The following is a 19,743-nucleotide window of genomic DNA, read 5'->3' on the forward strand; positions in this document are numbered from 1 at the left end:
TTGGATATCATTCTGAGAACAAGAGGGTATGAAGATTAGATTTCCAGATTAGAAAGAGCACCCTGATCATAGTATGGATGGGTAGGAGAGAAGGGCTGGTGACCCATGGAACGCTTGGATGCATACTACAGAGGACAGGCCTGAGCTAGGGCAGTGGGCGTAGGGATGGAGAAGAGGGGCAAGATTCAAGAACTGGTTGTTCAGGAGGTAAAATAACCTGTACATGGGCTTCCCTGGTGGCGCAGTGGTTGAGAGTCCACCTGCCGATGCAGGGGACACGGGTTCGTGCCCCGGTCCGGGAAGATCCCACATGCCGCGGAGCGGCTGGGCCCGTGAGCCATGGCCACTGAGCCTGCGCGTCCGGAGCCTGTGCTCCGCAACGGGAGGGGCCACAACAGGCCCGCGTACGGCAAAAAATAAAAAGTAAAAAATAACCTGTATTTGGTGAATGATTGGATAATAACAGCTGTCATATATTGAACACCTATTCCATCCTGGGTTTCAGCAGGTTAATTAAATCCTTAATGGTTATATAAATGATAAGTGATAGAGCTAGAATTGCAAATTAGAGGTCTCTGACTCTAGGCCATGCTTGTTCCACTGCTTTATGACTGTGGGTAAGGAAGGGTAAGTGTTGGTTTCTGACTTGAGTTCCACTACCTTAGATGGGGACTAAAGGAAAAGGAGAGATTTTTGTGGAGAAGGGAGTTTGCTTTTAGACATGTTGGATTTGATTTATCAGGGGGATATGTACAGGGGGTTCAGTAGGTGGTTCAGTATGTTAATCCGAAGTCCAGAAGAAAGGTGAGGCCTGGAGGGTAGAGATTTGTTGTGAGTAAATAGTGAGAATCATGGCATAACATTTGGGTGTGATGAGAAGTGTGGATGCGCTAAAACCTTGGGGAGTGGCAGTGTTTAAGGAGCAGACCAAGGCACCCCTTCCCCTTTGGAGCCGTAAGTTTGTTTTCTCTGTCTGAGTCTGTTTCTGTTTTGTAAATAAGTTCATTTGTATCATGTTTTAGATTCCACATGTAAGTGATGTTGTATGATACTTGTCTTTGACTTCATTTAGCATCATAATCTCTAGGTTCATCCATGTTGCTGCAAACGGCATTATTTCGCTCTATTTTGTGGCTGAGTGGTATTCTGTTGTATATATGTACCACGTCTTCTTTATCCATTCATCTGTCAATGGGCATTTAGGTTGCTTCCATGTCTTGGCTGTTGTAAGTAGTGCTGCTTCAAATCCTAGAGCTGAAGTAATTGCTTCTGCTGCAGTATAGTAGAATGGGATGAGCATGTGTTTGGGATCGCAGTGGGGTGGGTTTGACGTCTGCAGGCTCCTTGAGATTGAGGCCTTGGGCAGTCACTTTACACAGCCTCAGGTTTCTCATGTCTAAGAGACAGGAATTCACTCCTAGATGGTTAGTGGTTAGGGTAAGAGAAACAAGGTACATTAGGTATGTTTGGTACCTGGCATGAAGTTGACACTCAGATAGAAGCTTTTATTAAATTCTTCTAAGGTCTTCCCTCTGGAAGTGTAGCGGACCAAAGCTTAACTAATTTTAAAGTTCTTGGTTTTCAGTGTGTGACATGATGCCAAAGGTTTCCTTGAACAGCTTTTAGCTCAGAGCAGACATCTCTTCTCCAGGTTGTACCTACTTCTGAGCCCGTCCTTCCCTCCCTTTCCTCCACTGAATTGGTCCCACTGAGTCCTGGCTCCACCTTGCCCAGGATTCCGGCCCTTGGCTCTGCCTCCATCTCTTGAGGCTCCAGGGTTCACTTCTGCTTCAGATAATTTTCAACAACCTCTCCTCTAGCGCCCCCCTCTCCTGTTCTATCCTAAAATATCCGAACATGGAAGGGTTCAGGTTGACCCAGGCCCTTGAGAAGGAGGAGGTGACAAGGATGGGGGCAAAGAGTGCCTAACTGTAGGGGCATGTCTTGGGCAGAACACTTGGGCTGTCGTGATGAGGGCACCTTACAGGGAGGTTCTGGCCTTGATTTCAGCTTTGGGAAAGAAATTGAATTTTTCCCTCTTGAAACAACTTTTATTTCTTTTGCTGTTAAATTCTGTAGATGACAGTGACCTAGAATTCAACCCAGTAGGATATCCAGGGTTCAAGTCCTAGAGGTAGGTGACGTGTACGGAGCCCAGAGTTGACCACACACTAGTCTGAGTGCCCCCTCCCACTCAGACAGTGACTGGAACGAGCTTTTGACTTGCGATACTTGACTTTAGCATTTCCACAGTCAGATATCACACACGCTGACCCCCATTTCCCTCGCTTCAGGCTAAACCTGCTTAGTTCTTCTGTAAGTAGTTTGGGGTTTTTTAAGGCCTTAGTACAGAGCTCCTCAGCCATGAAGTCTGGAAACTAGGAATTCTATTTAATTGTTATTGGCCTTTCTTTGCTGCAGAAACGAATGTCTGTGACAGAGGGCGGCATCAAATACCCAGAGACCACCGAGGGAGGCCGCCCCAAGCTTGGGGGGCTGATGGATCCGAGGCAGGGGGTGATTGAGAGGACTGGCCGCTGCCAAACCTGTGCAGGTGAGCGCTGGGGGCCGGCACAGGACCCTAGAGGGAGGGAGAGGCTTGTCCTTACTGAAAGCCAGGACTGGGGGTGGATACCTGGAAACCTGGTCTCTGGGAGGAAGGTGTTGTATGTGTTCCCACAGGAAACATGACAGAGTGTCCTGGCCACTTTGGCCACATTGAGCTGGCCAAACCTGTGTTCCATGTCGGCTTCCTGGTCAAGACAATGAAAGTTTTGCGCTGCGTCTGTTTCTTCTGCTCCAAATTGCTTGTGGACTCTGTGAGTGGGAGATGGGCTCTGGCCTGGGGAAGGGGTTGCTGGGGGGTGGGCAGGGGAGCAGCCCCAACTGACCCCGCTCTGCTCTGTCCACAGAACAACCCAAAGATCAAGGACATTTTGGCTAAGTCCAAGGGGCAGCCCAAGAAGCGGCTCACACACGTCTATGACCTCTGCAAGGGCAAAAACATCTGTGAGGGCGGAGAGGAGATGGACAACAAGTTCGGTGTGGAGCAGCCTGAGGGCGATGAGGATTTGACCAAAGAAAAGGTAGCTGGGGCTGCCCAGACTCTTGGGAGGGGGTGAGGGCTGGTCCCAGAGGCCCGGAGGGAAGAAGATGGGGAGGCAGTGGAAGCAGCAGGAGCCCGAAGGTCACAGAAGAGCAGGAGGGGCTGGCCCGGCCAGGTGTTGGGGGAGGAGGCCCGACCTCTGGGCTCTGATGACCCCTCTGTCTCCTTGGAAGGGCCACGGCGGCTGTGGGCGGTACCAGCCCAGGATCCGGCGCTCCGGCCTGGAGCTGTACGCAGAGTGGAAGCACGTCAACGAGGACTCTCAGGAGAAGAAGATCCTGCTGAGTCCTGAGCGGGTGCACGAGATCTTCAAACGCATCTCAGATGAGGAGTGCTTCGTCCTGGGCATGGAGCCTCGCTACGCCCGGCCCGAGTGGATGATTGTCACTGTGCTGCCCGTGCCCCCGCTCTCCGTGCGGCCTGCTGTTGTGATGCAGGGCTCTGCCCGCAACCAGGTCAGCGCCTGCAGGGCCCTGCCGCTCAGCTGGGCCGGGTGTCCGCGTGGAGGGAGCCCGGTGGTGGGGGCGAAGGCATGCGAGGGTGACGGACGGCTCACCTGGGCCTGAAGATACCCTGCCACTTGCTGGCTGTGTGAGCCCCTTAAGGAGGTTAGAGCTCACAAAGGTGCTTCTGGATCTGTGAACCGAGAGCCCAGAGCTGTGTCCAGGGTGGTGTGAAGGGAGGGTGAGAGGCACCGTGTGCTGGCACATGCAGACTGAGCCCTCAGGGTTGGCTGGATTGTGATGTTTCTGACTTCCTGCCTCAGGATGACCTGACACACAAACTGGCCGATATCGTGAAGATCAACAATCAGCTTCGGCGCAACGAGCAGAACGGTGCGGCCGCGCATGTCATCGCTGAGGACGTGAAGCTCCTCCAGTTCCACGTGGCCACCATGGTGGACAACGAGCTGCCTGGCTTGCCTCGTGTGAGTGGACAGGCTTCCTGTGCCCTGCGCCTGGAGGAAAGGGGAGGGCGCCCGGGTGGGGGCCGGTGCTGACTGCTGGGGTGCCCCCCACCCTGCGTTTCCTCACAGGCCATGCAGAAATCTGGGCGTCCCCTCAAGTCCCTGAAGCAGCGGTTGAAGGGCAAGGAAGGCCGTGTGCGCGGGAACCTGATGGGCAAGCGGGTGGACTTCTCGGCCCGCACTGTCATCACCCCCGACCCCAACCTCTCCATTGACCAGGTTGGCGTGCCTCGCTCCATTGCCGCCAATATGACCTTTGCAGAGATCGTCACCCCCTTCAACATTGACAGGTGTGCTCAGTTCAGAAGCCCTGCCTAGAGGGGTCGGGGAGGGTGGGGGGAATGGGCTCGGAGCAAGAAGGAGAGAGTGCTGAAGTTTATTATTATTATCATCATTATGTTTTTTTAACTTTATTTTTGGCTGTGTTGGATCTTCGTTGCTGTGTGCAGGCTTTCTCTAGTTGCGACGAGCGGGGGCTTCTCATTGCGGTGGCTCCCCTTGTTGCAGGAGCATGGGCTCTGGGTGTGCGGGCTTTCTCTAGTTGCAGCATGCGGGCTCAGTAGTTGCGGTACGCAACTAGAGCCCTAGAGCACGCGGACTTCAGTAATTGTGGCGCATGGGCCTAGTTGCTTCGCGGCATATGGGATCTTCCCAGACCAGGGATCAAACCTGTGTCCCCTGCATTGGCAGGCGGATTCTTAACCACTGTACCACCAGGGAAGTCCCAAGTGTCGAAGTTCAGAAGTTTGGGTTCTCACTTGGGGTTTTGGGGTGAGGGTGGCAACAAGGGCTTTTTGGGAAGCATTTTGTTCATTGCATCCCTTTCCTTCCTAGACTTCAGGAACTAGTGCGCAGGGGGAACAGCCAGTACCCAGGGGCCAAGTACATCATCCGGGACAACGGTGATCGCATTGACCTGCGTTTCCACCCCAAACCCAGTGACCTTCACCTGCAGACTGGCTATAAGGCATGTGTAATAGGCCAGGGCCTCTCTTACCTGAGCAGGAAGCTTTCTGGACTGGGGGCCAGCTGGAGTGGGCCGTCTGAGGCTGTCCTGTTCATTAGAATCCAAGCTTAAAAGACTCCTGCTGTCCTAGGCAAGCTTGTAGCTGCCAGCCCCTGGCATTCAAGGTGGGGGTCACGTAAACCCACGGGCAGCAAGAGGAACACAGAGCAGAAAGAGATCCGGGGGGAACAGAGCAGAAGGCTTCATGTTCAGAGTCTCTCGCGGTTTTCTTTCCCAGTTGAGTTCCCTGAGGTTTGGGGACTACGTCTTCGTTTTCTCTGATAGCCTGGAATCTAGCCCAGGGCCTGGCCCAAAGCTGGTGGTTGATAAGCGTTTCAAGTGAAATAACACCACAGTGTCATCTGTTTCAAAGCATCTTAGGTCCCCTATCACTTCATTCTTAGCATACCTCCTTCACTGAGGTTTTTCCCACACCTCACCTCCTTAGGTGGAACGGCACATGTGCGATGGGGACATTGTTATCTTCAACCGGCAGCCAACTTTGCACAAAATGTCCATGATGGGACATCGGGTTCGCATCCTGCCCTGGTCTACTTTTCGCTTGAATCTTAGGTCAGTCTGCCAGCTGGGGCTGGGTTGGGCTGCTCCCTGGGTCTCACTGCGGCATCTTTCCAACTCACTTCCCTCTTTGACTACAGTGTGACAACTCCATACAATGCTGATTTTGATGGGGATGAGATGAACTTGCACCTGCCACAGTCCCTGGAGACGCGGGCTGAGATCCAGGAGCTCGCCATGGTGCCACGCATGATTGTCACCCCCCAGAGCAATCGCCCAGTTATGGGCATTGTGCAGGACACGCTGACCGCAGTGCGCAAATTCACCAAGAGGGACGTTTTCCTGGAGCGGGTGTGTGGTCCCTGGCTGGGGGAAACCTGGCCTGGGTGGGCAGGGGCCCAGCACAGCAAGGATCGGGGGAGGAGCAGTGACTTATGCCCTGACTTGCTCTGCACTGACCTGTATGTGAGACAGCAGAAGGAAAGGGAGTGAGCAAAGATCGAGGCAAAAAACAGTGTATGGATTTAGCTCCCCATTTAATTCCTCAAAATGTCATGTAATTTTAGGTATCATCTGGAAAGTAAAGGCGAAGAGAGAAATAAGACTGTTGAAGTTCTGTTTATCTATTTCTTTTTTACTTTCTCTTTATTTCCTAATTATTAAAAGTAATTTGTACTTACTGTTTAAAGAAAAAAACAATCCCAGAGTCTCACTATCACAGTTAAGTTTTTAGTAAAAGTTTGGAAAACACGTTTCTTGCCATCCCTTTGCCTTCAAAGTCTGGCTTTCCCCTTGGGGCAGTGAGGCTTCCCCTGACATTCCCAAGAAGTGAGACCTCCAGTTCTGACTTCTTGTCTTTCTTGCTCTTTTTCTCCAGGGGGAGGTGATGAACCTCCTGATGTTCCTGTCCACGTGGGACGGCAAGGTCCCACAGCCAGCCATCCTGAAGCCCCGGCCCCTGTGGACAGGGAAGCAGATCTTCTCTCTCATCATACCCGGCCACATCAACTGTATCCGCACCCACAGCACCCATCCCGATGATGAGGATAGTGGCCCTTACAAGCACATCTCTCCTGGAGACACCAAGGTAGGGCCTGGCTTCTGGTTGTGTGGGGAAGGGCTTTGGACATGGAAGCCACAGCAGGGGCTGTGAATGGTGCTCTCTGCAGGTGGTGGTGGAGAACGGGGAGCTGATCATGGGCATCCTGTGTAAGAAGTCTTTGGGCACATCAGCTGGCTCTCTGGTCCACATCTCTTATCTAGAGATGGGTCATGACATCACCCGCCTCTTCTACTCCAACATTCAGACTGTCATTAACAACTGGCTCCTCATTGAGGGTAAGCCTAGGGGCTCTACCACGTCCTCTGTAAATCCTGTGTCCATCTCACTTCTTACTGCTCTTCCTCCATCCCTTTCTCTTTCCCCCCTTGGATTTGGTGTTCCTCCATCTACTCTCTTGGCTGTGATTCCATCCCATGTTTCTTGGGAGTCCAAGGAAGGTGTTGCTGATGCTTCTCTTTATTTCTAGGTCATACCATTGGCATTGGGGACTCCATTGCTGATTCTAAGACTTACCAAGACATTCAGAACACTATTAAGAAGGCCAAGCAGGATGTAATAGAGGTGAGAGGGAAGGCTGGGCAAAGACTGAATAAGAGGCTCTCAGTGGCTTTGAACTGAGGAGTGAAAGGGACGTTGGGATTGGAGAGACGGGGACCAGAAGAGACTGATGTCTCCCTGAGAACGCAGCCTGCTCCTGTGCACCCAGGTCATCGAGAAGGCGCATAACAACGAGCTGGAGCCCACCCCGGGGAACACTCTGCGGCAGACCTTTGAGAACCAGGTGAACCGCATTCTCAACGATGCCCGAGACAAGACTGGCTCCTCTGCCCAGAAATCCCTGTCTGAATACAACAACTTTAAGTCAATGGTGGTGTCCGGGGCTAAAGGTTCCAAGATCAACATCTCCCAGGTGGGGAGCCTTGTCTTTCCAGAACTGGGGCCACAGTGAAGGTGGGGAGGAGGAGGGAAGGGGTGTGCTGCTGGGGGGCGGTTGGGGGAGAAGTATGGGGAACACTTATTCTCAAGGCAGAGGGAGTTGGATGCACCCCACCTCTTCTGTTCCCCAGGTCATTGCTGTCGTCGGGCAGCAGAACGTGGAGGGCAAGCGGATCCCGTTTGGGTTCAAGCACCGGACTCTGCCTCACTTCATCAAAGATGACTATGGGCCTGAGAGCCGTGGCTTCGTGGAGAACTCCTACCTGGCCGGCCTCACGCCCACCGAGTTCTTCTTCCATGCCATGGGGGGTCGTGAGGGGCTCATCGACACAGCTGTCAAGACTGCTGAGACTGGTGAGGACTTTGGATCCAGGGCCCTTCCACGGGCTGGTCCCAGAGGGGACCGCAGGCAGAGAAGCCCCTGGGGAGTTTGAGCGGGGTTCTCAGGCTAAAGTCTTCTATCCCCAGAGAAGTGATTTTGACCTTTGTGGAAAGAATAGAGACTAAAGGTCAAGAGTTAGGCAAACACCCTTGTTCTGGTCGCCGTGCAGCATTCCATGATGCAGGGCTAGAGCCTCAGGGTCTCGGCTCCTGACATGTCACATGGATGGTGTTCCCTAGGGGTCTCTACTGGACCCTGGGTCCGTCTGGTGGTGGGCATGGCTTTCATTGAGAGGCCTTGGGGATGAGAGGCTACTAGCTGGCTCTCCTGAGGACCAGAGTGGCCAGCAGGTCTTGTCCTGAGACAGGGAGGCTCCTCTTCTTGCTCTGGGTCCCTCAGTTGATTCCCTCCCCCTCAGGATACATCCAGCGGCGGCTGATCAAATCCATGGAGTCGGTGATGGTGAAGTATGACGCCACCGTGCGGAACTCCATCAATCAGGTGGTACAGCTGCGCTACGGCGAAGACGGGCTGGCGGGCGAGAGCGTTGAGTTCCAGAACCTGGCTACCCTCAAGCCTTCCAACAAGGCTTTCGAGAAGAAGTGAGAAGGCGGCAGGCGGGTGGTTCTTGCCCCTGGGCTCAGGGCCAGAGTTGTAGGGGTTCTCCTCCCCCCACATGGTGAGATCACCCGGACCGTGTCTTGCAGTGGACCTTATACCGCCCCTTCCCCACCCATCTGGCAGCAGCTGCAAGATGGGAGAGGACGGATGGAGACCAGAGTTGAGACCCGCCCCCACTTTGTACAGAGGGGTGAGCATAAGCTCAAGTGCCATTGCACATCCTTGGGTCTGGATCTTATGTTTCCCCACCCAGGATTATTCACAGCCCTGTTCCTGTGGGCTGCAGACCTCAGGAGCCTCACACTGTTCCTTGATCAGGGCCCTCCTGCCCCTTGACTCCACCACCCCTCTCACCTGCAGGTTCCGCTTTGATTATACCAATGAGAGGGCCCTGCGGCGCACCCTGCAGGAGGACGTGGTGAAGGACGTGCTGAGCAACGCACACATTCAGAATGAGCTGGAGCGAGAATTTGAGCGGATGCGTGAGGACAGGGAGGTGCTCAGGGTCATCTTCCCAACTGGTGACAGCAAGGTGTGTGTGGGTGGGAAGGGCTGGGCTGGAGAAGTGCTGGCCCTGCATGGCTGGCCCTGACTTGGGGTCCTGCCTCCTTCCCTCCTGCCTCAGGTTGTCCTCCCCTGTAACCTGCTGCGCATGATCTGGAACGCTCAGAAGATCTTCCACATCAACCCTCGCCTTCCCTCTGACCTGCACCCCATCAAGGTGGTAGAGGGTGAGTACCTGCTTCAGGACCGCCAGGCCAGGCAGGCTCTGCTAGCAGCGTCCTGGTCTACAACCTCTTCATCCCTCGTTCGGCCCTTAGGTGTCAAGGAGCTGAGCAAGAAGCTGGTGATTGTGAATGGGGACGACCCACTGAGCCGGCAGGCCCAGGAGAACGCCACCCTGCTCTTCAACATCCACCTGCGGTCCACGCTGTGCTCCCGCCGCATGGCTGAGGAGTTTCGGCTCAGCGGAGAGGCCTTCGACTGGCTGCTCGGAGAGATCGAGTCCAAGTTCAACCAAGCCATTGTGAGTGTTGTACTCCTCACCCCAGCCTTGGTCCTCTCCTCTGATCTATTGATTTCTCTGGGCTCTGAGAACAGCCCACCTCTGCCCATAACTGCATAATAATAGATCCCATTCATTGAGACACTGCTGTGAACCAAGTCCTGCGTTGGAGGCTTTATACCTTTATTCCTTAGCAGTCTTAAGAAGACCCTAGTAGGGGGGAGGGGCTGTTAGTCCCATGTTGCAGAGACAAAAAGTGAACCTTGAAGAGGCAAACACATGAAAAGATGCTCAATATCAGTAGCCGTCAGGGGAATATAGTTCAAAACCACGATGAGATACCACTTCATGCTCCCTAGGGCGACTAGAAAAAAACAAGTGTTGGTGAGGATACAGAGAAATTGGAGCTCTCATACACTGCTGGTGGGAATGTTGTAACTGCTTTGGAAAACAGTCTGGCAGTTTCTCAAAAGTTTAAATACAGAGTTACCATATGACCCAGCAATTTCACTCCTAGGAATATGCCCAAGAGAATTGGAAGCACACGTCCACACAAAAACCCATACACAGATGTTTGGAGCAGTATTTTTCATAATAGCCAAGCAGTGGAAACAACCGAAATGTTCATCCGTTGATGAATGATGAACAAGATAAGGGAATATTATGCTGTGGTAAAAAGTAATGAGCTGTCAAGCCATAAACAGACAGTGATCAACTTTAAATAGTATTAATAAGTAAAGAAGCCGTCTGAAAAGGCTACATACTGTATGATTCCAATTAAAAGGTTAAATTTTGGGGACTTCCATGGCGGTCCAGTGGTTAAGACTTAGCACTTCCACCACAGGGGGTGTGGGTTCGATCCCTGGTCAGGAGCTAAGATCCCACATGCCTTGTGGCCAGAAAACCAAAATGTAAAACAAAAGCAATATTGTAACAAATTCAATAAAGACTTTACAAATGGTCCATGTCAAAAAAAAATCTTAAAAAAGATTAAATTTTATGGTATGTGATTATATCTCAATTAAGATAATGCATTGCGGGGAACTTCGCTGGTGGCTCAGTTGTTAAGAATCTGGCTGCCAACGGAGGGGTCACGGGTGCGAGCTCTGGTCCAGGAAGATCCTACATGGCACGGAGCCACTAAGCCCATGCGCCACAACTACTGAAGCCCGCGCACCTAGAGCCCGTGCTTCGCAACGAGAGAAGCCACCGCAGTGAGAAGCCCGCGCACCGCAATGAAGAGTTGCCCCCCGCTCACTGCAACTAGAGAAAGCCCACGTGCAGCAACGAAGACCCAACACAGCCAAAAATAAATTAATTAATTTTTAAAAATTTATTTAAAAAAATGCATCGGGGAGCTTCCCACTTAGAAGACTACCATCAAATGAATATTTACCCTGTGACTTTAGCACACAGCACTTTTAGAAATGTCGGGTTTAGATGACATAGTCCCTATTCCTGGGTGTGCAGCACATCGGGGGCTGAATGGCGGGTGTAAATTGAAATGCTGTCTGAGGAAGGGGATGATCAAATAAGACTCTGCTTTGTTTAAATCTCTGCCTTTTCCAAACACCTCTGCCCAGCCCTGACATGTCTCACCTCTCACTCACCAGTGGGGAGGGATTTGCTCTTCTGAGGCCAGCTCTTCTTACTCCCCAGGCCCATCCTGGGGAAATGGTGGGAGCTCTGGCTGCACAGTCCCTTGGAGAACCTGCCACCCAGATGACTCTGAACACCTTCCACTATGCTGGTGTGTCCGCCAAGAATGTGACACTGGGTGTGCCCCGACTTAAGGAGCTCATCAACATTTCCAAGAAGCCAAAGACCCCCTCACTTACTGTCTTCCTGCTGGGCCAGTCTGCTCGAGATGCTGAGAGAGCCAAGGTGCGGCTTAGGGTAACGGGCTTCCTGGCAGGAGGAGGAGGGGACTCCTTCCCTTAAGTAAAGGGTTTGGCAGTCCCTCTGCAGGTGGCTTTGAAGAGGCCTTTGGAGCCACCCAAATGCCTGTCACGAATCCCTTTTTTTCCCCAGGATATTCTGTGCCGCCTGGAACATACAACGCTGAGGAAGGTGACTGCCAACACGGCCATCTACTATGACCCCAACCCCCAGAGCACGGTGGTGGCAGAGGATCAGGAGTGGGTGAATGTCTACTATGAGATGCCTGACTTTGATGTGGCCCGAATCTCCCCCTGGCTTTTGCGGGTGGAGCTGGACCGGAAGCACATGACTGATCGGAAGCTGACCATGGAGCAGATTGCCGAGAAGATCAATGCTGGTGAGGCTCGGGGTCCTGCCTAGGCCCCCGCCCGCCCTGTCCTGTCCCTGTGCTCGTCTCAGACAAGGCACCCACACCCACCACCTTCCACTCACTGGTTCTGCTCCTCCAGGACACCCCTTCTCCAGGTCCCGTCTGCACTGCTTTTTCCTTCTCATTGTTTCCCCTCCCTCTTTCTAGAAGTGTTCTGTGGGAAGGAGGGGAAAGCCGAAAGAGAGCCCATATGGGGAGAGCTGCGGACGAGCCGTGAGCAGAAGCAGTCCTGCAGCTGCAGTTGTTCTCATTTTCCCAGGTTTCGGTGATGACTTGAACTGCATCTTTAACGATGATAATGCAGAGAAGCTGGTGCTCCGTATCCGCATCATGAACAGTGATGAAAACAAGATGCAAGAGGTAAATGGGACCCAAGCAGAAATTTATACGTCAGACATAGAAAACCGTTAAATCTGGTTCCTGGCCAAAGACATTAAAATGAAAGCAGCGTTGACTGCCAGTCACACCACCTAAAGTAGAGATGGGGGGAGGGTGGGTAGCAACGATCTGCAAGAAACGTGAAGCAGCAGCCATATAGATAAAACAGGCGGTGTTGGGGAATTCTCTGGCCGTCCACTGGTTAGGACTCCACGCTTTCACTGCCTAGGATGTAGGTTCAATCCCTGGTCGCGGAACTAAGATCTAGCAAGCTGTGGGGTGCGGCCAAAAAAAAAAAGCCCCAAACAGATGGTGTTGATTTGGTGGTGTCCCCATAGCCCGGTCACTTGGCTCTCTCCTCCCTGCGGCTCCTGTGTGAGGGCAGGTCAGACAGTAGAAATTGCTGTGTCCTAGGGAAAGTGGTGTGACAGCGGGTGAAACAGGACCCAGGAAAATGTTTGACCAGTGACTTCACTCCTGGGCATGGCTCCTAAGAAACTGTTCAGCAGATGTGGATACCTTAATAATAAAAACTCAGAACTTACTACTGAACTGGAGGAGAGTAGATAAGAATGTGTGGATACACGTCCGTCAGAGATCACACGTCGAGGCGTTAGTGCGCCGGCGAATGCTCAGTGAGTGCCAGGACGAGAGCAGAGGTGCTGTGCGCTTTGTTACAGCCCTTGGAGCACGCACAAGAGTGGGAATCGTGTTAAGGTGGTGGAGTGTGGTTGCCTTTTCTGAGGTTTTTTTTTAAATACCATTGTAAAAACACGATAGAGAGTAGCCTCACTGGAACTGAAGAGAGCAGGTCTGGGCCACACCTGGCTCTCCAGGTCAGGCTGTGGTTTGGGGTGAGGGCCGGGAGAGACCTGAGAATCCTAGGAGGGCTGACTCGCTCTTGTTGCAGGAAGAAGAGGTGGTGGACAAGATGGATGACGATGTCTTCCTGCGCTGCATCGAGTCCAACATGCTGACAGATATGACCCTGCAGGGCATCGAGCAGATCAGCAAGGTCAGCCGTTCCCTCCCTGCAGCCCGTCCAGCCCCTCTTCCCTCCCTCCCCACCCCCACCCGCCCAGCCTGAGCCCGCTCTGCGCCCCCCGCAGGTGTACATGCACTTGCCGCAGACGGACAACAAGAAGAAGATCATCATCACAGAGGACGGGGAGTTCAAGGCCTTGCAGGAGTGGATCCTGGAGACGGATGGTGTGAGCCTCATGCGGGTGCTGAGCGAGAAGGACGTGGACCCTGTGCGCACCACGTCCAACGACATCGTGGAGATCTTCACGGTGAGCCCCTCAGCCTTCTTCCCGGGTCCCTCTGGCTCAAGGCCCCCCTCCGTAGATCTCGGGCAGTGGTTGTGGTCCGTGCTCTCCCCTCAGGAGAGGAGTTGGTCAGGTGGTTTTATGCCTGAATCCACTTTTGCGTCTGGGCTTCACTGACTCCTGACTGTCCCTCTGTGGATCTGGGTGGTGGTGGCAGCAGGAGGAGAGCAGTTACTCGGTCTTGACCCTTCCCCACCCCCACCCCTGCAATCCCCATGCCAGGTGCTGGGCATAGAAGCCGTGCGGAAGGCCCTGGAGCGGGAGCTGTACCACGTCATCTCCTTCGATGGTTCCTACGTCAATTACCGGCACTTGGCTCTCCTGTGTGATACCATGACCTGTCGTGGCCACTTGATGGCCATCACCCGACACGGAGTCAACCGCCAGGATACCGGACCTCTCATGAAGTGCTCCTTTGAGGAAACGGTAATGGCAGAAGTTCTGAGCGGGTGGAAGGAGAGAGAGCAGGGAGGAGGGATTGTTGTGGGAAGAGGGCATCCTCCACTGTGTGTGATGGGCCTCTGTGCGGTTCCATGGCTGGGTGGGTGGCTGTAACAGTGGTGGGACATGGCGGGGCGGGGTCTGACGGCACGCCCCCTCTTCTGAGGTTTAGGTGGATGTGCTTATGGAAGCAGCTGCACATGGAGAGAGCGACCCCATGAAGGGGGTGTCTGAGAACATTATGCTGGGCCAGCTGGCTCCAGCCGGCACTGGCTGTTTTGACCTCCTGCTCGATGCAGAGAAGTGCAAATATGGCATGGAGATCCCCACCAACATCCCCGGCTTGGGGGCTGCTGGACGTGAGTACGAGGGACTACGAGGAGGAGGAGGAGGTGGGGCGGTGGGGAGGCTGCACATGGGCGCGGCGGCCAGTCCCGGGGCTGTTCGTTGTGGGTCACTGTGCGCCTCTCTGCAGCCACCGGCATGTTCTTCGGCTCGGCCCCCAGTCCCATGGGAGGAATTTCTCCAGCCATGACACCCTGGAACCAGGGCGCAACCCCAGCCTACGGCGCCTGGTCCCCCAGTGTTGGTGAGTAGCCAGCCGGGAAGACAGCCCTCTGGGTGGTTCAGAGGGCGGGTGGGCTGGGCTCACGAGGGGTCCCCATGTGGAGATGCTGGGGGCTCTGGGAATGTGTTGGGCTCCAGCTATGGTTTTAACTAACGTTTCTCTCATTTCGCAGGGAGTGGGATGACCCCGGGGGCAGCAGGCTTCTCTCCCAGTGCTGCTTCAGATGCCAGTGGCTTCAGCCCTGGTTACTCCCCGGCCTGGTCTCCCACGCCGGGTTCCCCGGGCTCCCCTGGCCCCTCAAGCCCGTATATTCCCTCACCAGGTGAGTTGTCCTTGTCTGTCAAGGCCAAGTTCATTTTCTCGTTGATCTTCCTTCTGGGTGAGTCTCTCCATTGCTTAATGCCTTTCTGCTTCTCTCCCACAGGGGGTGCCATGTCTCCCAGCTACTCCCCGACGTCGCCTGCCTACGAGCCCCGCTCCCCTGGGGGCTACACGCCCCAGAGTCCCTCTTACTCCCCCACTTCACCCTCCTACTCCCCTACGTCTCCGTCCTATTCTCCAACCAGCCCCAACTACAGCCCCACGTCACCCAGCTACTCCCCGACCTCGCCCAGCTACTCCCCAACCTCGCCCAGCTACTCCCCGACCTCGCCCAGCTACTCCCCGACCTCGCCCAGCTACTCCCCGACCTCACCCAGCTACTCGCCCACGTCCCCAAGCTACTCGCCCACCTCTCCCAGCTACTCGCCAACCTCTCCCAGCTACTCGCCCACCTCTCCCAGTTACTCGCCAACTTCACCCAGCTACTCGCCCACCTCACCTAGCTACTCTCCAACATCTCCAAGCTATTCGCCGACATCACCAAGCTACTCACCAACTTCCCCAAGTTACTCGCCCACCAGCCCTAACTATTCTCCAACCAGCCCCAATTACACCCCGACGTCACCCAGCTATAGCCCAACATCCCCCAGCTACTCACCTACTAGTCCCAACTACACACCAACGAGCCCCAACTACAGCCCAACCTCTCCAAGCTACTCTCCGACTTCACCCAGCTACTCCCCGACCTCGCCAAGCTACTCCCCTTCGAGCCCACGATACACACCACAGTCTCCCACCTATACCCCGAGCTCACCCAGCTACAGCCCCAGCTCGCCCAGCTACAGCCCGACTTCACCGAAGTACACCCCAACCAGTCCTTCCTACAGCCCCAGCTCACCGGAGTACACCCCGACCTCTCCCAAGTACTCACCTACCAGCCCGAAATATTCGCCCACCTCCCCCAAGTACTCTCCGACCAGCCCCACCTACTCACCCACCACTCCAAAATACTCGCCGACGTCTCCTACTTACTCACCAACCTCTCCGGTCTACACCCCAACCTCCCCCAAGTACTCACCCACCAGCCCCACCTACTCGCCCACCTCCCCCAAGTACTCACCCACCAGCCCCACCTACTCGCCCACTTCCCCCAAAGGCTCAACCTACTCGCCCACCTCCCCTGGCTACTCGCCCACCAGCCCCACCTATAGCCTCACCAGCCCAGCCATCAGTCCCGATGACAGTGATGAGGAGAACTGAGGGTATGCAGTGCGCAGTGGCAGCCGGCTAGGTGAAGAGCGGCTTCAGGGTGTTGTGCAGTCCTCCCTCCCCTGAGGGGCGCAGGCCCCGGTCCAGCTCCCTTGTACATAGCTCCTTGTGACAAAGTTGCCTGTTGAGGTTCTGGTCCCGTTTCTGCCAGGGCTTTTGTCTTGTTCTCCACTTGTGCTGTCTCAGAACCCACTCACCTGCAGTGGTGGTCTCCTTCTCGCCCTACCTGCCCGAGGCCTGTCCCCAAATCCAGGATCCTCCTTGCCTATGGCTTGATTCGGGAGGTAAAGGGTGTTTTAACTTTTTTGGGGTAGTTCCTGCTCTGGGTCGCTACATCTGATTCTCCGGAAGAACAAAGTGGAAGCTGCCTTTTGTTTGTTACTTTTTGAATTTGAAATAAAGTTTACTAATTTTGACCAGAAGTGTGGCTGTTGAGTGCTTTATTAGGAGGCAAGAATACCCAGGCCCCTACTCCCTGCCTGGGCTGCTGTTCCATTTGTCATGTTTCAGCTGATCCCTGCCTGGGCTGCTGTTCCATTTGTCGTGTTTTAGCTGATCCCTGCCTGGGCTGCTGTTCCATTTGTCATGTTTTAGCTGATCCCTGCTAATGGGGCAGGGGCAGGGGCAGGGGCAGGGGCAAGAAAATGAGCACAGACAATACATTCGCGGAACGAACACCTACTTTGTGCCAGGCTTTGCTCTGTCCCGGCTTTGTGGTTGAACAGATAGGTACAGGCCTTGTCCTGCATTAAAGCAATATTGACATAACATCTTTTTTAACCAATTTTACTGATTATCATAACATGTAATTTAGAAAAGTACAGAAAGGTACAGTACAGAAGCAGAAAAATTATTGCCCTTAACACCACCACCAGGAGGCATGTTTTCTTTGGGTATTTTTCCTACCTGTTTCTCAAGTCACTTCTAATCAGTCTTTGTTTTGGCCTCAAACCAACAATGAGAAGATTATGGTTAGTAGGATATGTTTTAAAGCTGAAGTTAAAGAACTTGGTGATAATTTGCTATTTTCAGTTGGCCATTTCATATTTTGTTCCATTAATTCCTTTTTTTTTTAAAATTTTGGCCACGTGGCTTAGCAGGATCTCAGTTCCCTGACCAAGGATTGAACCCAGGCCCATGGCAGTGAAAGCCCAGAATCCTAACCACTAGACCACCAGGGAGCTCCCTGAAATATTTCAAAGGATAGCTTAGAAAGTAACATGGGGACTTCCCTGGTCATCCAGTGGGTAAGACTCTGTGCTCCCAATGCAGCGGGCCCAGGTTCAATCCCTGGTCAGGGAACTAGATCCTACAAGCATGCTGTGCAACTAAGAGTTCGCATGCTGCAACTAAGAAGCCTGCATGCCACAACTAAGAAGTCCGCATACTGCAACTAAAAGATCCCACATGCCACGTGCTGCAACTAAGACCCAGCACGGCCAAAATAAATAAATAAAAATAAATATGAAAAAAAAGAAGGAACGTGGCCAAGATCTCTTAATTTATCACTAAGATTATAGGTGGTAGATACCATTTTGCAGTATTTAATCCAGATCTTAAATTGTTTTGAAAGAGATGACTTGTTTTTATAAAAGGGTATTATAAAAGATCCAAGCACGGTAGAAAAAAGAATAACATCTTCCCAATCCCCTGAATTACTGTTGGCAATTGGTGAACATAATTCCAGACAGCTCTTTCACCGTATAGAATGATAGAAGTTTAGATAGAAAGAAATGGCTTTTTTCCTTGTGATGAGAACTCAGGATTTACTTTTTTTAAGTTTTTTTTTGTTTTTAGTATTTATTTATTCGGTTGCATTGGGTCTTAGTTGTGGCAGGCGGGCTCCTTAATTGTGTGGTATGTGAACTCTTAGTTGTGGCATGCACGAGGGATCTAGTTCCCCGACCAGGGATCGAACTCGGGGGCCCCCTGCATAGAGATTGCTGAGTCTTAACCACTGCGCCACCAGGGAAGTCCCAGGATTTACTTTTTCAACAACTTCCCAATATACTGTACAGCAGTGTTAACTACAGTCATCATGTTGTACATGACATCCCCAGTACTTATATTTATCAAACAACTGGAAGTTTGTACCTTTTGACCACCTTCATCTAATTCCTCCACCCCATGCCCCACCCCCATAACCACAAATCTGATTTCCTTTTGTATGAGTTTAGTTTGTGTTCTATTTGTTTTAGATTCCACATGTGAGATTATATAGTATTATTATTATTATTATTTGTCCGCACCATGCAGCATGAGGGATCCTAGTTCCCTGACCAGGGGGTTGAACCTGAGCCCCCCACAGTGGAAGCCTGGAGTCCCAACAATTGGACCCCCAGGGAAGTCCCTGTATAATGTTTCTTTTTTCTCTGTTTGACTTATTTCATTTAGCATAATGCCCTCAAGGTCCATCCATCTTGTCACAAATGGCAATTAAGGAAGTGAAATCTGCCAGGGTGAGGCAAGCACACAGTGCTCTCTGCAAGTGCAAAATTTAAGGGGCAACAAAAAAACACATAATCAAGATAATATTTTAATGCAATATTTAAAAACTCAAAATTAATGTAAACGTCCACGATGAATGAAATAGTAACAGTTTAAATTTAAAAAGGATCCAGATGAATGATTTTCCCCCCCGTTTGCCTCTGGCCCCGATGTGACTTGGCATGGCCCTGGTCTTTGCAGGTGTCGTTTTGTGGTCTCACATCTCTTTCGAGGACTCACAAGGCCTTGTTTGCTTGTGTGTTTTACAGCTTTAGATTGTGAGCTGCTCTTTTTCCTTGGAACTCTATCTGTGGGAGAACTTTGAGTCCTTGATCGAAGTGGCATACCTATAGAGAGAACGTGTATTTGCTTTCTCCTGGCGTGAGGCTGCACTAGCAACCTGGGAACACTTTGCATTTTTTAAAAATTAATTAATTAATTTGGCTGCGTTGGGCCTTTGTTGCTTTGTGCGGGCTTTCTCTAGTTGCGGCGAGCGGGGGCTACTCTTTGTCTCAGTGCGCAGGCTTCTCATCGTGGTGGCTTCTCTTGTTGCAGAGCACAGGTTCTAGGCACGCGGGCTTCAGTAGTTGCGCACGCAGGCTCTAGAGTGCAGGCTCAGTAGTTGTGGCGCACGGACTTAGTTGCTCCACGGCATGCGGGATCTTTCTTGACCAGGGCTCGAACCCGTGTCCCCTGAATTGGCAGGTGGATTCTTAACCACTGGGCCACCAGGGAAGTCCCCAGTTATGTACTCTTATCAATGTACTTAAGTGGCTCATCTGTAGTCTTCTTACCACTGCTTCTCTGCTGTCATCTTTTTTATTCATATGTCTAGAATGTTTTTCAGAAAAGGCTCATAATTGCCTTGTTATAGTCCCTTAATCTTTTTTTTTTTTTTTTTTTTTTTTTTTTTTGCGGTACGCGGGCCTCTCACTGTTGTGGCCTCTCCCACTGCGGAGCACAGGCTCCAGATGCGCAGGCTCAGCGGCCATGGCTCACGGGCCCAGCCACTCCGCGGCACGTGGGATCTTCCC

General features: G+C 52.5%; 1 protein-coding gene across 1 annotated transcript in view; it reads left to right on the forward strand.

Moving 5' to 3' along the window:
• Positions 1 to 16,641, forward strand: part of POLR2A (RNA polymerase II subunit A) — a 20,248-nt gene extending 3,607 nt beyond the window's left edge. The window contains exons 2-29 of the mRNA XM_007457771.1: positions 2,422 to 2,554; positions 2,683 to 2,819; positions 2,913 to 3,086; positions 3,280 to 3,561; positions 3,873 to 4,034; positions 4,143 to 4,363; positions 4,908 to 5,040; positions 5,528 to 5,652; positions 5,739 to 5,949; positions 6,476 to 6,685; positions 6,768 to 6,936; positions 7,128 to 7,222; positions 7,368 to 7,571; positions 7,729 to 7,951; positions 8,398 to 8,581; positions 8,961 to 9,132; positions 9,226 to 9,331; positions 9,422 to 9,627; positions 11,266 to 11,490; positions 11,638 to 11,884; positions 12,177 to 12,277; positions 13,206 to 13,310; positions 13,405 to 13,587; positions 13,846 to 14,049; positions 14,237 to 14,423; positions 14,540 to 14,653; positions 14,805 to 14,954; positions 15,057 to 16,641. Coding sequence (XP_007457833.1) covers positions 2,422 to 2,554; positions 2,683 to 2,819; positions 2,913 to 3,086; positions 3,280 to 3,561; positions 3,873 to 4,034; positions 4,143 to 4,363; positions 4,908 to 5,040; positions 5,528 to 5,652; positions 5,739 to 5,949; positions 6,476 to 6,685; positions 6,768 to 6,936; positions 7,128 to 7,222; positions 7,368 to 7,571; positions 7,729 to 7,951; positions 8,398 to 8,581; positions 8,961 to 9,132; positions 9,226 to 9,331; positions 9,422 to 9,627; positions 11,266 to 11,490; positions 11,638 to 11,884; positions 12,177 to 12,277; positions 13,206 to 13,310; positions 13,405 to 13,587; positions 13,846 to 14,049; positions 14,237 to 14,423; positions 14,540 to 14,653; positions 14,805 to 14,954; positions 15,057 to 16,213 — 5,820 coding nt within the window. The 3' untranslated portion in view covers positions 16,214 to 16,641. The remainder of the gene's footprint in view (positions 1 to 2,421; positions 2,555 to 2,682; positions 2,820 to 2,912; positions 3,087 to 3,279; positions 3,562 to 3,872; positions 4,035 to 4,142; positions 4,364 to 4,907; positions 5,041 to 5,527; positions 5,653 to 5,738; positions 5,950 to 6,475; positions 6,686 to 6,767; positions 6,937 to 7,127; positions 7,223 to 7,367; positions 7,572 to 7,728; positions 7,952 to 8,397; positions 8,582 to 8,960; positions 9,133 to 9,225; positions 9,332 to 9,421; positions 9,628 to 11,265; positions 11,491 to 11,637; positions 11,885 to 12,176; positions 12,278 to 13,205; positions 13,311 to 13,404; positions 13,588 to 13,845; positions 14,050 to 14,236; positions 14,424 to 14,539; positions 14,654 to 14,804; positions 14,955 to 15,056) is intronic.
• The last annotated feature ends 3,102 nt before the right edge of the window (positions 16,642 to 19,743 follow it).

Source organism: Lipotes vexillifer, unplaced genomic scaffold, assembly GCF_000442215.2.
Source record: "Lipotes vexillifer unplaced genomic scaffold, Lipotes_vexillifer_v1.1 scaffold611, whole genome shotgun sequence".
Lineage (NCBI taxonomy): Eukaryota > Metazoa > Chordata > Mammalia > Artiodactyla > Lipotidae > Lipotes > Lipotes vexillifer.